The sequence below is a fragment of the Oncorhynchus tshawytscha genome, linkage group LG21 (assembly GCF_018296145.1).
Source record: "Oncorhynchus tshawytscha isolate Ot180627B linkage group LG21, Otsh_v2.0, whole genome shotgun sequence".
NCBI lineage: Eukaryota > Metazoa > Chordata > Actinopteri > Salmoniformes > Salmonidae > Oncorhynchus > Oncorhynchus tshawytscha.
The window spans coordinates 30,612,819-30,631,006 of record NC_056449.1 but is presented as its reverse complement, the minus strand read 5'-3'; the positions used below and the strand labels follow the sequence as shown (position 1 = coordinate 30,631,006).

General features: G+C 44.0%; 1 protein-coding gene across 1 annotated transcript in view; it reads left to right on the top strand.

The window, feature by feature from the left end:
• Positions 1 to 18,188, top strand: part of LOC112229178 (regulating synaptic membrane exocytosis protein 2-like) — a 141,833-nt gene that overhangs the window by 75,688 nt on the left and 47,957 nt on the right. Inside the window, exon 11 of the mRNA XM_042303008.1 lies at positions 14,999 to 15,102. Within this exon, the coding sequence (XP_042158942.1) occupies positions 14,999 to 15,102 (104 nt within the window). The remainder of the gene's footprint in view (positions 1 to 14,998; positions 15,103 to 18,188) is intronic.

Sequence of the window (18,188 nt, the reverse complement as noted above, 5' to 3'; positions counted from 1 at the left end):
GACAAATACCTAAGCGGTTCTTGATTTAGTTTCCTAATACAATGGTACACATACAATGGAACCATTGGTAGGGTGTTAGGTGACGAACCAATACAATGGAACCAATAAAATGGAACCAGTACAATGGAACGAATACAATGGAACCAATACAATGGAACCAATAGATGGAACCAGTACAATGGAACCAATACAATGGAACCAGTACAATGGAAGCAATAGATGGAACCAATACAATGGAACCAATAGATGGAACCAATAGTTGGAAGCAATAGAATGGAACCAATACAATAGACCCAACAGAATGGTACCAATGGTAGGGTGTTAGGTGACGAACCAATAGAATGGAACCAATGCAATGGAACCAATACAATAGACCCAACAGAATGGTACCAATGGTAGGGTGTTAGGTTACGAACCAATACAATGGAACTAATACAATAGACCCAACAGAATGGTACCAATGGTAGGGTGTTAGGTGACGAACCAATAGAATGGAACCAATTCAATAGACCCAACAGAATGGTACCAATGGTAGGGTGTTAGGTGACGAACCAATAGAATGGAACCAATACAATAGACCCAACAGTATGGTACCAATGGTAGGGTGTTAGGTGACGAACCAATAGAATGGAACCAATACAATGGAACCAATACAATGGAACCAGTACAATGGAACCAATACAATGGAACCAATACAATGGAACCAATACAATAGACCCAACAGAATGGTACCAATGGTAGGGTGTTAGGTGACGAACCAATAGAATGGAACCAATTCAATAGACCCAACAGAATGGTACCAATGGTAGGGTGTTAGGTGACGAACCAATAGAATGGAACCAATACAATAGACCCAACAGAATGGTACCAATGGTAGGGTGTTAGGTGACGAACCAATAGAATGGAACCAATTCAATAGACCCAACAGAATGGTACCAATGGTAGGGTGTTAGGTGACGAACCAATAGAATGGAACCAATACAATTGAACCAATACAATGGAACCAATACAATGGAACCAATTGAATGGAACCAATACAATAGACCCAACAGAATGGTACCAATGGTAGGGTGTTAGGTGACTCGACAAGCAATGGACACTTTGAAGCAGCAGTGATGAAATCAATTTTCACTAAAGGTCAATAATATGGACTTCAAAATACATAATAGATCATTTGAAAACATGAATGTGGAATTGTTTAACCATGTCTAAAAATCACAAAAATGTATATTATGATATTTCGATGATATGAGCCCAAATATAAAGCAAGTGCAGTGCTAAGATCATTCAAATCTGTGGCACAGCCTTTTTTATGAAACACATGAAATCGGTGTGTTCATAATGATTTTATTTTTACCATGAGTATTCCTCACTCTACCAGAGTAAGATTGATGTGATAATGTATTGTCAACAAGTATGGGAAAGTCCCATGTTTTATGGTCATCAGACGTCCTGAAATATAAGGTAAAACGTTTTTCCTTCTCTTCTGTCATTCAGATGTTTTCAGAGACAGGACAAAAACAAAGCCTGTTACAGAGTAGGGCTTCGTAACCAGGGATTGGTCCAAATTCACGTCGCCAACCGTTGTCATGACGAGACGCTAGTCGCAACGTCCACAGTGAAGAGGGATGCTGGAAAGAAAAAGCCTTATCTCAGACTGGCCAAAAAAATAAAAGATTAAGATGGGCAAAACAACACAGACACTGGACAGAGGAACTCTGCCTAGAAGGCCAGCATCCTGGAGTCACCTCTTTACCGTTAATGCTGAGACTGGTGTTTTGCGGGAACAATTTTTTTTTTGTGGCATCCAATTGGTCAAATCAAATCAAATCAAATGTATTTATATAGCCCTTCGTACATCAGCTGAAATCTCAAAGTGCTGTACAGAAACCCAGCCTAAAACCCCAAGCAATGCAGGTGTAGAAGCACTGTGGCTAGGAAAAACTCCCTAGAAAGGCCAAAACCTAGGAAGAAACCTAGAGAGGAACCAGGCTATGTGGGGTGGCCAGTCCTCTTCTGGCTGTGCCAGGTGGAGATTATAACAGAACATGGCCAAGATGTTCAAATGTTCATGAATGACCAGCATGGTCAAATATTAATATTTACAGGCAGAACAGTTGAAACTGGAGCAGCAGCACGGCCAGGTGGACTGGGGACAGCAAGGAGTCATCATGTCAGGTAGTCCTGGGGCATGGTCCTAGGGCTCAGGTCCTCCGAGAGAGAGAAAGAAAGAGAGAAAGAGAGAAAGAGAGCGAGAATTAGAGAGAGCATTCTTAAATTCACACAGGACACCGGATAGGACAGGAGAAGTACTCCAGATATAACAAACTGACCCTAGCCCCCCGACACATAAACTACTGCAGCATAAATACTAGAGGCTGAGACAGGAGGGGTCAGGAGACACTGTGGCCCCATCCGATGACACCCCCGGACAGGGCCAAACAGGAAGGATATAACCCCACTGTTACCTTAATTTAATTATACCAATGTGTTTTCATTAGTTGAATTCCCTTAATCTATTTTGTGAGAATTTGTAAGATTCTTGTTTACATAAAATAGACGGAGACCAGTCTTATCAATAATAGGTCAAAGAATTTATTCTCGGAGCGCGCTGCCACGTTACCACGAGCAGCAGTTTATATACAATAACATGAGGTCATTTAACTGCTTAAAAAATGAATCTCCTCCTCCAGACCGGGACAAAGGGAACTTAAAAAGTTCATTCTGAGTTCATTCTGACCCACTAGCACATACACAGGACACACAACACAGCTGAATTAACTTTTAACTCCTCACCATTATCGATCACCACTTAGCTGACAGTTCTAATTAACAGAAAACCTAGGAATGCACTCACAGCCTTATCTAAAACACCCCAGAGCTCAGTTTCGTCGGTTGAACCATAGGTTAACTACCTTATTTGTTTACTTAATCCACAAACCATTGCTTTCTTCCTAGTTGGAATGGTGTTCATTATTAACTTTAATTACTCCTTTTCCGTGTCTCACAATCCCTTCTTATGAACTCATATTGTTAATAAGATTTAATAAAACAGAGTATAAGTTTACTTAGTTACAGTTTCATTTAAAATAAGACTATTTGTTCAGTCATTTAATCATAATTTTCCTAACACCCACCCACTTTGCCAAAGCACAGCCCCCACACCACCAGAGGGATATCTTCAACCACCAACTTACCATCCTGAGACAAGGCCGAGTATAGCCCACAAAGATCTCCGCCACGGCACAACCCAAGGGGGGGCGCCAACCCAGACAGGAAGATCACATCAGTGACTCAACCGACGCACCCCTCCTAGGGACGGTATAAAAGCGCCCTAGTATGCCAGTGACTCAGCCCCTGTAATAGGGTCAGATGCAGAGAATCCCAGTGGAAAGAGGGGAACCGGCCAGGCAGAGACAGCAAGGGTGGTTCGTTGCTCCAGAGCCTTTCCGTTCACCTTCACACTCCTGGTCCAGACTACACTCAATCATATGACCCACTGAAGAGATTAGTCTTCAGTAAAGACTTAAAGGTTGAGACCGAGTTTGCGTCTCTCACATGGGTAGGCAGACCAATTGGTAGTAGTTACTGTCTTGTCTCATCGCTGCAACTCCTGTACGGACTCAGGAGAGGCGAAGGTCGAGAGCCATGCGTCCTCCGACACACAACCCTAACAAGCCGCACTGCTTCTTGATACAATGCACATCCAACCCGGAAGCCAGCCGCACCAATCTGAGGAAACACTGTACACCTAGCGACCTGGTCAGCGTGCACTGCGCCCGGCCCGCCACAGGAGTAGCTGTGTGCACGATGAGACAAGGATATCCCTGCTGGCCAAACCCTCCTTAACCCGGACGACGCTGGGCCAATTGTGCGTCGCCCCATGAGCCTCCCGGTCGCGGTAGGCTGCACTCGAACCCAGAATCTCTGGTGGCACAGCTAGCACTGCGATGCTGTGCCTTAGACCACTGCGCCACCCGGGAGGCTTGCCGGAACTATTTAATGAAGCTGACATTTGAGGACTTGTGAGGCGTCTGTTTCTCAAACTAGACACTAATGTACTTGTCCTCTTGCTCAGTTGTGCACCGGGGCCTCCCACTCCTCTCTCTATTCTGGCTAGAGGCAGTTTGCGCTATTCTGTGAAGGGTATAGTACACAGCATTGTAGAAGATCTTCAGTTTCTTGACAATTTCTCTCATGGAATAGCCTTCATTTCTCAGAACAAGAATAGACTGACGAGTTTCAGAATAAAGTACTTTGTTTCTGGCCATTTTGAACCTGTAATCAAACCCACAAATGCTGATGCTCCAGATACTCAACTAGTCTAAAGAAGGCCAGTTTATTTGCTCCATTAATCAGCACAACAGTTTTCAGCTGTGCTAAAGGGTTTTTAATGATCAATTAGCCTTTTAAAATGATAAACTTGGATTAGATAACACAACATGCAATTGGAACACAGGAGTGATGGTTGCTGATAATGGGCCTCTTTACGCCTATGTAGATATTCCATCACAAATCAGCCGCTTCCAGCTACAATAGTAATTTACTGTATTTCTGATAAATTTTATGTTATTTTAAAGGACAAAAAAAATTGCTTTTCTTTCAAAAACAAGGACATTTCAAAGTGACCCCAAACTTTAGAATGGTAGTGTATATAAAGTATATATCTCTACCAACCCACACTACCATCACCCTTTCTCACCCCATCCAGATATATTTATCTAAAGTATATAGTCTCTTCCTCAACACACTACCAACACCTATTCTCAACCAATCCAGATGGAGAAATATACAGTTGCAGTTGGACGTTTAAATCCAATTAGGTTGGAGTCATTAAAACACATTTTTCAACCACTCCACACATTTCTTGTTAACAAACCATATTTTTTGGCAAGTCAGTTAGGACATCTACTTTGTGCATGACACAACTGAGTCTGGTTCATCTGGTGTCTTAGTGAGTCTGATTCATATCTGAGGTTTTAGTGAGTCTGGTTCGTATCGTGGATCTTAGTGAATCTGGTTCATATTTGGGATCTTAGTGAATCTGGTTCATATCTGGGATCTTAGTGAGTCTGGTTCATATCTGGGATTTTAGTGAGTCTGGTTTGTATCCGTGGTCCAAGTCTATCATATCTGGTGTATTAGTAAGTCTGATTCCTATCTGGGATCTTAGTGAGTCTGGTTCATATCTGGGATTTTTGTGAGTTTGGTTCCTATCTGGGGTCTTAGTAAGTCATTTCTGGGGTCAGTGAGTCATTTTCATATCTGGAATTTTAATGTGCCTGGTTCATACAGTGGGGCAAAAAAGTATTTAGTCAGCCACCAATTGTGCAAGTTCTCCCACTTAAAAAGATGAGATTTATTTGCAAATTATGGTGGAAAATAAGCATTTGGTCAATAACAAAAGTTTCTCAATACTTTGTTAAATACCCTTTGTTGGCAATGACAGAGGTCATCTCTATAAGTCTTCACAAGGTTTTCACACACTGTTGCTGGTATTTTGGCCCATTCCTCCATGCAGATCTCCTGTAGAGCAGTGATGTTTTGGGGCTGTTGCTGGGCAACACGGACTTTCAACTCCCTCCAAAGATTTTCTATGGGGTTGAGATCTGGAGACTGGCTTCTTCTGGATCATCCAAATGCTCTCTAGCAAACTTCAGACGGGCCTGGACATGTACTGGCTTAAGCAAGGGGACACGTCTGGCACTGCAGGATTTGAGTCCCTGGCGGCGTAGTGTGTTACTGATGGTAGGCTTTGTTACTTTGGTCCCAGCTCTCTGCAGGTCATTCACTAGGTCCCTCCGTGTGGTTCTGGGATTTTTGCTCACCGTTCTTGTGATCATTTTGACTCCACGGGGTGAGATCTTGCGTGGAGCCCCAGATCGAGGGAGATTATCAGTTGTCTTGTATGTCTTCCATTTCCTAATAATTGCTCCCACAGTTGATTTCTTCAAACCAAGCTGCTTACCTCTTGCAGATTCAGTCTTCCCAGCCTGGTGCAGGTCTACAATTTTGTTTCTGGTGTCCTTTGACAGCTATTTGGTCTTGGCCATAGTGGAGTTTGGAGTGTGACTGTTTGAGGTTGTGGACAGGTGTCTTTTATACTGATAACAAGTTCAAACAGGTAACATTAATACAGGTAACGAGTGGAGGACAGAGGAGCCTCTTAAAGAAGAAGGTACAGGTCTGTTAGAGCCAGAAATCTTGCTTGTTTGTAGGGGACCAAATACTTATTTTCCACCATAATTGACAAAGGTGCGCCCCCAGGTGGTGAGGGTAGGCAACAACATCTCCTCCCCGCTGATCCTCAACACTGGGGCCCCACAAGGGTGCGTTCTGAGCCCTCTCCTGTACTCCCTGTTCACCCACGACTGCGTGGCCACGCACGCCTCCAACTCAATCATCAAGTTTGCGGACGACACAACAGTGGTAGGCTTGATTACCAACAACGACGAGACGGCCTACAGGGAGGAGGTGAGGGCCCTCGGAGTGTGGTGTCAGGAAAATAACCTCACACTCAACGTCAACAAAACTAAGGAGATGATTGTGGACTTCAGGAAACAGCTGTCACACAGACAGCATCGTGAAGAAGGCGCAGCAGCGCCTCTTCAACCTCAGGAGGCTGAAGAAATTCGGCTTGTCACCAAAAGCACTCACAAACTTCTACAGATGCACAATCGAGAGCATCCTGGCGGGCTGTATCACCGCCTGGTACGGCAACTGCTCCGCCCACAACCATAAGGCTCTCCAGAGGGTAGTGAGGTCTGCACAACGCATCACCGGGGGCAAACTACCTGCCCTCCAGGACACCTACACCACCCGATGTTACAGGAAGGCCATAAAGATCATCAAGGACATCAACCACCCGAGCCACTGCCTGTTCACCCCGCTATCATCCAGAAGGCGAGGTCAGTACAGGTGCATCAAAGCTGGGACCGAGAGACTGAAAAACAGCTTCTATCTCAAGGCCATCAGACTGTTAAACAGCCACCACTAACATTGAGTGGCTGCTGCCAACACACTGACACTGACACTGACTCAACTCCAGCTCTTTAATAATGGGAATTGATGGGAAATGATGTAAATATATCACTAGCCACTTTAAACAATGCTACCTTATATAATGTTACTTACCCTACATTATTCATCTCATATGCATACGTATATACTGTACTCTATATCATCGACTGTATCCTTATGTAATACATGTATCACTAGCCACTTTAACTATGCCACTTTGTTTACATACTCATCTCATATGTATATACTTTACTCGATACCATCTACTGTATCTTGCCTATGCTGCTCTGTACCATCACTCATTCATATATCCTGATGTACATATTCTTTATCCCCTTACACTGTGTATAAGACAGTAGTTTTGGAATTGTTAGTTAGATCACTTGTTGGTTATTACTGCATTGTCGGAACTAGAAGCACAAGCATTTCGCTACACTCGCATTAACATCTGCTAACCATGTGTGTGTGACAAATAAAATTTGATTTGATTTGATTTGAATTTGCAAAGAAATTTATTAAAAATCCTACAATGTGATTTTCTGGATTTTTTTTCTCATTTTGTCTGTCATAGTTGAAGTGTACCTATGATGAAAATTACAGGCCTCTCTCATCTTTTTAAGTGGGAGAACTTGCATAATTGGTGGCTGACTAAATACTTTTTGCCCCACTGTATATGGCATCTTAGTGAGTCATTTCTGGGGTCCAGGTGTCACATCTGAGGTCTTAGTGAGTCTGGTTCATATCTTGGGTCTTAGTGAGTCCTTTTAATGTATTGTGTCTTAGTGAGTCAATTTCCTATTTGGATTCTTAGTCAGTCTGGTTCAAATATGGGGTCTTCGTGAGTCTGGTTCCATTCTTGTGTCTTAGTAGATCTGGTTCAAATCTAGGGTCTTAGTGAGTCATATCTGGGGTCTTAGTGAGTCTGGTTAATTTTTGGGGATCTTACTTAATAAAGTTCATACAGTGCATTCGGATTGTATTCAGACCCTTTCACCTTTTCAACATTTTGTTACATTACAGCCTTATTCTAAAATTGATTAAATTGTTTTTTCCCCTCATCAATCTAATCAAATAGATTTTTATTTGTCACATGCGCTGAATACAACAGGTGTTGACCTTACCGTGAAATGCTAAATTACAAGCCCTTAACCAAAAATGCAGCCCAAAATATTTACTAAATTAACTAATGTAAAACAAAGTTGTTCAGCAGTCTTATAGTTTGGGGTAGAATATGTTAATGAGCCTTTTGGTACTAGACTTGGCGCTCCGGTACCGCTTGCCGTGCGGTAGCAGAGAGAACAGTCTATGACCTGGGTGACTGAAATCTTTGACAATTTTTGGGGCTTTTCTCTGACACCGCCTAGTACTTAGGTCCTTGATGTCAGGAAGCTTGTCAGGAAGCTTGGCCCCAACACTAAGGTGTTGAACGCTGAGCTGTAGTCAATGAACAGCATCCTCACATAGGTGTTACTTTTTTCCAGGCCAGGCCACTCAAAGACATTCAGGGACTTGTCCCGAAGACACTCTTGCATTGTCTTGGCTGAGTACTTATGGTCATTGTGCTGTTGGAAGGTGAACCTTTGCCCCAGTCTAAGGTCCTGAGTGCTCTGTAGCAGGTTTTCACAGCATCAATCAATCAATCAGTCAAATGTATTTATAAAGCCCTTTTTCATCAGCCGATGTCACAAAGTGCTATACAGAAACACTTTTTACAGTGTTACGAAGATTGAAAAAGCTGTCCATGATATACTCTTGATTCGTTCGTCAAAAGAGAGATCAGGGTCCAGAGTAACGCAGAGGTCCTTGACAGTTTTATTTGAGACAACTGTACAACCATCAAGATTAATTGTCAGAGCCAAAATAAGATCTCTTTGTTTCTTGGAACCTACAACAAGCATCTCTGTTTTGTCTAAGTTTAAAAGTAAAACATTTGCTGCCACCCACTTCCTTATGTCTAAAACACAGGCTTCCAGGAAGGGCAATTTTGGGGCTCCACCATGTTTCATCGAAATGTACAGCTGTGTATCGTCTGCATAGCAGTGAAAGATAACATTATATTTCCGAATGACATCACCAAGAGGTCAAATATATAGTGAAAACAATAGTGGTCCTAAAAGGGAACCTTGAGGAACACCGAAACGTACAATTGATTTGTCAGCGGACAAAACATCCACAGAGACAAACTGATATCTTTCCGACAGATAAGATCTAAACCAGGCCAAAACTTGTCCGTGTAGACCAATTAGGGTTTCCAATCTCTCCAAAATAATGTGGTGATCGATGGTGTCAAAAGCAGCACTAAGGTCTAGGAGCACGAGGACATATGAAGAGCCTTGGTCTAACGCCATTAAAAGGTAATTTACCACCTTCACGAGTGCAGTCTCAGTGCTTCAATGGGGCTAAAACCAGCATTTCGTATATCTTCAGGAAGCCAGTGAGTTGTTGCGCAACAGCTTTTTCTAACATTTTTGCGAGGAATGGAAGATTCGATATAGGCCAATAGTTTTTTTTTACATTTTCTGGGTCAAGGTTTGGCTTTTTCAAGAGAGCCTTTATTAGTGCCACTTTTAGTGAGTTTGAATTGGATCCTGTGGATAGGGAACTGTTTCTTATGTTCGACATAGGAGAGCCAAGCACAGGAAGCAGCTCTTTCATTCGTTTAGTTGGAATAGGGTCCAGTATGCAGCTTGAAGGTTTAGAGGCCATGACTATTTTCATGAATGTGTCAAGAGATATAGGATTAAACCTCTTGAGTGTCTCCAGTGATCCTAGGTCCTGGCAGTGTTGTGCAGACTCAGGACAACTGAGCTTTGGAGAAATATGTAGATTCAAAGAGGAGTCCGTAATTTGCTTTCTAATGATCATGATCTTTTTGTCAAAGTAGTTCATAAATTCATCGCTGCTGAAGTGAAAGCCATCCTCTCTTGGGGAATGTTGCTTTTTAGATAGTTTTGCAACAGTATCAAACATGTATTTTGGGTTGTTCTTATTCTCCTCAATTAGGTTGGAAAAATAGGATGATCAAGCAGCATCGATGTAAGGGGTGTGTAACTGGTGGCAGGGAAGTCAGACGCAGAAGAGCAGAACTAGGTATTAGCCAGAGCAGTTTAATTGTAAAACCAACGGTATAAAGAATAACAAACATGGGTGCAAAAACCCATCGCGCACCAGTAAACATGTGCACAAGCACTTACAACAAACAATTCCGCACAAAGACATGGGGGAAACAGAGGGTTAAATACACAACAAATAATGAGGGGAATGAAAACCAGGTGTGTAGGAAAACAAGACAAAACAAATGGAAAATGAAAAGTGGATCGACGATGGCTAGAAGACCGGTGACACCGCCCGAACAAGGAGAGGAACCGACTTCAGTGGAAGTCGTGACAGCACCGTCCTCGGGGACGACCCGGAGGGCGAGGTGCAGGGCGATCCGGACGGAGACGGTGGAACTCCCGCAGCATTGAAGGGTCCCGTTGCGAACACCGGGGCCTCACTGCGGTGACGGTCTGCATTTGAAAGAGAACATGAGCGGCGTCCCATGTCTCCTCCGCGCGCCGGAACCAGTCGTCCACCACAAGAGCCTCGGCCTGACTCTGATGCCAAGGAGCCAGAACCTGCTGATATCCCAGTACGCACTGGAAGGGGAAAAGGTTAGTGGAGGAGTGGCGGAGCGAGTTCTGGGCCATCTCTGCCCAGGGCACGAACGCCGCTCACTCCCCCGGCCGGTCCTGGCAATAAGACCTCAGAGACCTACCCACATCCTGGTTAACTCTCTCCAACTGCCCGTTACTCTCGGGGTGAAAACCCAAGGTAAGGCTGATCGAGATCCCCAGACGTTCCATGAGCGCCCTCCAGACCCTCGAAGTGAACTGGGGACCCCGAGTGATCAGACACCATCCCGTAGTGCCAGAAGATGTGTGTAAACAAGGCCTCCACAGTCTGTAGTGCCGTAGGGAGACCGGGCAGAGGGAGGAGACGGCAGCACTTAGAAAAACAGTCCACAACGACCAGGATCATGGTGTTACCCTATGAGGCAGAAAGATCAGTAAGGAAATCCACCGACAGGTGCGACCACAGCCGTTGTGGAATGGGTAAGAGGTGTAGCTTACCTCTGGGTAGGTGCCTAGGAGCCTAACACTGGGCGTACACCGAGCAGGTGGAAACATAAACCCTCACGTCCTTAGCTAAAGTGGGCCACGAGTACTTCCCACTCAGACAGCGCACAGTCCGACCTCTGCCTGGATGACCAGAGGACCCTAAAGATCAACCGGTCATGGACAGCAGACGGAACGTACAGATGCTCAGCAGGACACTGGAGAGTGGGCTCTGCACGTAGCGCCTGCTCATTGTCCGTGTCCAGCTCCCACACTACCAGTGCCACCAGGCAGGAGGCCGGGAGTATAGGGGTGGGATTCATGGGCCTTTCCTCTGTGTCATACAGCTGGGACAGTGCGTCTGCCTTAGCGTTCTGGGAACCTGGTCTATACGAAAGGGTGAAAACGAAACGGGTGAAAAATATGTCCCACCTTGCCTGTCGAGGGTTCAGTCTCCTTGCCGCCCGGATGTAATCGATTGCGGTGGTCAGTCCAGATGAGTAAAGGGTGTTTAGCCCCCTCAAGCCAATGTCTCCACGCCTTCAAAGCCGTTACGACAGCCAACATCTCCCGGTCCCCCACGTCGTAGTGTCGCTCCGTCGGGCTGAGCTTCCTCGAGAAGAAGGCGCAGAGAGAGCACGGCTCCTATCCCAGCCTCGGACATGTCCACCTCCACTGTGAACGCCAAAGAGGGATCCAGATGGGCAGCACGGGAGCCGAGGTAAACAGAGCCCTCAGGTGACCAAAAGCCCTGTCCGCCTCAGCCGACCACTGCAAACGTACCGGTCCCCCCTTCAGCAGTGAGGTAATGGGAGCTGCTATCTGACCAAAACCCCAGATAAACCTCCGGTAGTAATTGGCAAACCCTAGAAACCGCTGCACATCCTTTACCGTGGTGGGAGTTGGCCAATTACGCACGGCTGAAATGCGGTCACTCTGCATCTCCACCCCCGATGTGGAAATGCGGTACCCTAGGAAGGAGACGGACTGTTGGAAGAACAGGCATTTCTCAGCCTTGACGTACAGGTCATACTCCAACAGTCGACCAAGCACCCTGCGCACCAGGGACACATGCTCGGCACGTGCAGCGGGGTATATCAGAATGTCATCAATATACACCACTACAGGTCCCTGAAAATCTCGTCTACAAAGGCTTGGAAGACTGATGGAGCATTCATCAACCCGTAAGGCATGACGAGGTACTCATAATGCCCTGAGGTGGTATTGAACGCTGTCTTCCACTCGTCTCCCACCCGGATATGCACCAGGTTGTAAGCGCTCCTGAGATCTAGTTTTGTGAAGAAGCGTGCCCCATGCTTTGACTCAATCGCAGTGTCGATAAGAGGTAGCGGGTAACTGTACCTCACAGTGATCTGATTTAGGCCTCGGTAGTAAATACGCGGGCACAGACCTCCCTCCTTCTTCTTCACAAAAAGGAAAGTCGAGGAGGTGGGTGAAGTGGAGAACCGAATGTATCCTTGACGCAGGTATTCGGAGACATACAGTGGGGAGAACAAGTATTTGAGACACTGTCGATTTTGCAGGTTTTCCTACTTACAAAGCATGTAGAGGTCTGTAATGTAATGTAATGTAATGGGGGAAACAGAGGGTTAAATACACAAGAAATAATGAGAGAAATGAAAACCAGGTGTTTAGGAAAACAAGACAAAACAAATGGAAAATGAAAATGAATTGACGATGGCTAGAAGACCGGTGACGCCGACCGCCGCCCGAAAAAGGAGAGGAACCGACCTCGGTGGAAGTCGTGACAATTGAGGGCTCTTCGATATTGCACGGTACTGTCTTTCCAAGCTAGTCAGAAGACTTCTAGTTTGGTGGAGCACCATTTCCCTTCCAATTTTCTGGAAGCTTGCTTCAGAGCTTGCGTATTTTCTGTATACCAGGGAGCTAGTTTCTTGTGATAAATGTTTTCTTGTTTTTAGAGGTGCAACTGCATCTAAGGTATTACACAAGGTTACATTTAGTTCCTCAATTAGGTTGTTAACCTATTTTTGTAATCTGTCGTCCTTGGGTAGGTGGAGGGAGTCTGGAAGGGCATCTAGGAATCTTTGGGTTGTCTGAAATATCATAGCACGATTTTTGATGATCCTTGGTTGGGGTCTAAGCAGATTATTTGTTGCAATTGCAAATGTAATAAAATGGTGGTTCGATAGTTCAGGATTATAAGGAAAAAACATTACGATCCACAATATTTATTCCATGGGACAAAACTAGGTCCAGAGTATGACTGTGGCAGTGAGTAGGTCTGGAGAAATGTTGGAAAAAACCCACTGAGTCGACGATGGCTCCGAAGGCCTTTTGGAGTGGGTCTTAGGAGTTTTCCATGTGAATATTAAAGTCACCAAAAATGTGAATATTATCTGCCATGACTATAAGGTCCGATAGGAATTCAGGGAACTCAGTGAGGAACTCTGTTTACAGTCCAGGAGCCCTGTAGCTATAAAAAGTGATTGAGTAGGCTCGATAGATTTCATGACAAAAAAAAAAGTGTTACATTTGCTATCATAAATGTTAGCAACACGTGCGGAGGATGTGGTCACTAGTGTAACCAGGAGGAGATGCCACATATAACACAGTAAATTCATCAGGATTAAGACATGTTTCAATCAGGCCAATCACACATATTTTTTCTTGTTACCCCTTTTTCTCCTCAATTTCGTGATATCCAATTGGTAGTTACAGTCTTGTTCCATAGCTACAACTCCCATACGGAGCCGTGCATCCTCCAAAACACAAACCAGCTAAACTGCACTGCTTCTTGACACAAAGCCGGCTTAACCCGGCTGGCGAGCGTGTCAGCGTGCATTGCGCCTGGCCCGCCACAGGAGTCACTAGATGGGACAAGAACATAATGTCGGCCAAACCCTCCTCTAACCCGGACGACGCTGGGCCAATTGTACACTACCCATGGGTCTCCTGGTCGCGGCTGGCTCCGACAGAACCTGGACACGAACCAGGATCTCTACTAGCACAGCTAGCACCTTAGACGACTGCACCACTCGGGAGGCCAAGTAGCCCTATTTTGAGATGTGAGATATCACAATCTCTTTCAATAATTATAGGAATGGAGGAGGTCTTTATTCCATTCACACCGCCATGTTTAGTTTTGCGCAAACTAGATTGAGGCAAAGACACGGTCTCAATGGGGATAGCTGAGCTGACTACACTGACTATGCTAGTGGCAGACTCCACTAAGCTGGCAGGTTGGCTGACAGCCTGCTGCCTGGCCTGTACCCTATCTCATTGTGGAGCTAGAGGAGTTAGAGCTCTGTCGTAGATAAGATGAGAGCATCCCTCCAGCTAGGATGGAGTCCGTCACTCTTCAGCAGGCCAGGCTCGGTCCTGTTTGTGGAGGAGTCCCCTTTTGGGAGGGGCAGAAAACAGTTTTCAACCAGAGATTGAGTTGTGTGACTCTGCTATGGAGCTCATCACTCCCCCTAACTGGGAGGGGGGCAGAGACAATGACTTGATGCCGACAAATCTTTCTAGCTAATTTACACACTGAAGCTATGTTGTGCTTGGTGATCTCTGACTGTTTCATCTGAACATCGTCGGTGCTGACGTGGATAACAATATCTACACTCGCCAGTTTTAGCCTTAGCCAGCACCCTCTTCAGATTAGCCTTAACATCGGTAGCCCTGCCCCCTGGTAAACCGTTTGTGATCGCTGGATTATTATTTTTAAGTCTAATACTGCGGGTAATGGAGTCGCCAATGACTAGGGTTTTCAATTTGTCAGAGCTAATGGTGGGAGGCTTCGGCGTCTCAGACCCTGTAACAGGTGGAGGAGAGACCAGAGAAGCGTCCTGTCCCATAAAGACGAACCTTAGGTCCAGGACTAACACCTCTCTGTCCAACAGGATGAACACTTACTTGATCCAAACAAGCACAACTGGTTCCCCAGTGTCTCATCAAAGAGGACGACAGCTACCCAACGTCCCATCCAAGGGCTCACTGGATCGAAGTGAGTAAACCAGCTATCTCTGCAAGGATGTTTCTTCATCAAAACTTTCTGTGGAGAGAAAATAAAACTTCTCTGCATCCACAACATTCTGCTCTTAAAAGTTAGTCAGTGAAGTGTTTCTCTCCAATATCTCAAGTCAGACAGTGTCTTTCCCATCAACATACTGTACAATATAAATCACTTTTAGACCATGTTAGTACCATGTAGTAGAATACAGTACGAGACCAAGTTACCACCATGTAGCAGTAGTTACTACTAGACCATGTTTCCACCATGTAGTAGTTGTCACTACTAGACCATGTTACTGCCATGTAGTAGAATACAGAACTAGAACATGTTACCACCATGTAGTAGAATACAGTACTAGAACATGTTACCACCATGTAGTAGAATACAGTACTAGACCATGTTACCACCATGTAGTAGAATACAGTACTAGACCATGTTACTACCATGTAGTAGAATACAGAACTAGAACATGTTACCACCATGTAGTAGAATACAGTACTAGACCATGTTACCACCATGTAGTAGAATACAGAACTAGAACATGTTACCACCATGTAGTAGAATACAGTACTAGACCATGTTACCACCATGTAGTAGAATACAGTACTACACCATGTTACCATGTTACTACCATGTAGTAATTGTCACTGCTAGACCATGTTACTACCATGTAGTAGAATACAGTACTAGACCATGTTACTCCCATGTAGTAGAATACAGGACTAGACCATGTTACTACCATGTAGTAGAATACAGTACTAGACCGTGTTACTGCCATGTAGTAGTTATCACTGCTAGGCCATGTTACTACCATGTAGTAGAATACAGTACTAGACCATGTTACTACCATGTTGTAATTGTCACTGCTAGACCATGTTACTACCATGTAGTAGAATACAGTACTAGACCATGTTACTCCCATGTAGTAGAATACAGGACTAGACCATGTTACTACCATGTAGTAGTTGTCACAACTAGACCATGTTACCACCATGTAGTAGTTGTCACAACTAGACCATATTACCACCATGTAGTAGAATACAGTACAAGACCATGTTACTACCATGTAGTAGAATACAGGACTAGACCATGTTACTACCATATAGTAGAATACAGTACTAGACCATGTTACCACCATGTAGTAGTTGTCACAACTAGACCATGTTACTACCATGTAGTAGAATACAGTACTAGACCATGTTACCACCATGTAGTAGTTGTCACAACTAGACCATGTTACTCCCATGTAGTAGAATACAGGACTAGACCATGTTACTACCATGTAGTAGAATACAGTACTAGACCGTGTTACTGCCATGTAGTAGTTATCACTGCTAGGCCATGTTACTACCATGTAGTAGAATACAGTACTAGACCATGTTACTACCATGTTGTAATTGTCACTGCTAGACCATGTTACTACCATGTAGTAGAATACAGTACTAGACCATGTTACTCCCATGTAGTAGAATACAGGACTAGACCATGTTACTACCATGTAGTAGTTGTCACAACTAGACCATGTTACCACCATGTAGTAGTTGTCACAACTAGACCATATTACCACCATGTAGTAGAATACAGTACAAGACCATGTTACTACCATGTAGTAGAATACAGGACTAGACCATGTTACTACCATATAGTAGAATACAGTACTAGACCATGTTACCACCATGTAGTAGTTGTCACAACTAGACCATGTTACTACCATGTAGTAGAATACAGTACTAGACCATGTTACCACCATGTAGTAGTTGTCACAACTAGACCATATTACCACCATGTAGTAGAATACAGTACAAGACCATGTTACTACCATGTAGTAGAATACAGGACTAGACCATGTTACTACCATATAGTAGAATACAGTACTAGACCATGTTACCACCATGTAGTAGTTGTCAAAACTAGACCATGTTACTACCATGTAGTAGAATACAGTTCTAGACCATGTTACTACCATGTAGTAGAATACAGTACTAGACCATGTTACCACCATATAGTAAATAGTTACTGCCAGTACTAGACCATGCTACTGCCATGTGGTAGAATACAGTTCTAGACCATGCTACCACCATGTAGTCGAATACAGTACTAGACCATGTTACTACCATGTAGTAGAATACAGTACTAGACCATGCTACCACCATGTAGTCGAATACAGTACTAGACCATGTTACTACCATGTAGTAGAATACAGTACTAGAACATGTTACCACCATGTAGTAGAATACAGTACTAGACCATGTTACTACCATGTAGTAGAATAAGGTACTAGAACATGTTACTGCCATGTAGTAGTTATCAATGCTAGACTATGTTACTGCCATGTATTAGTAGTTACTACTAGACCATGTTACTACCATGTAGTAGAATACAGTTCTAGACCATGTTACTGCCATGTCGTACAGTTCTAGACCATGTTACTACCATGTAGTAGAATACAGTACTAGACCATGTTACCACCATGTAGTAGAATACAGTACTAGACCATGTTACTACCATGTAGTAGAATACAGTACTAGACCATGTTACCACCATGTAGTAGAATAGAGTACTAGACCATGTTACCACCATATAGTAAATAGAGTACTAGACCATGCTACTACCATGTAGTAGAGTACAGTACTAGAACATGTTACCACCATGTAGTAGAATACAGTACTAGGCCATGTTACTACTATGTAGTAGTAGTTACTACTAGGCCATGTTACTACTATGTAGTAGTAGTTACTACTAGGCCATGTTACTACTATGTAGTAGTAGTTACTAATAGGCCATGTTACTACTATGTAGTAGTAGTTACTACTAGGCCATGATACTACCATGTAGTAGTTGTCACTACTAGACCATGTTACCACCATGTAGTAGAATACAGTACTAGACCATGTTACCACCATGTAGTAGAATACAGTACTAGACCATGTTACTACCATGTAGTAGAATACAGTACTAGACCATGTTACCACTATGTAGTAGTTGTCACAACTAGACCATGTTACTACCACATAGTAGTAGTTACTACTAGAGCATGTTACTACCATGTAGTAGTAGTTACTACAAGGCCATGTTAC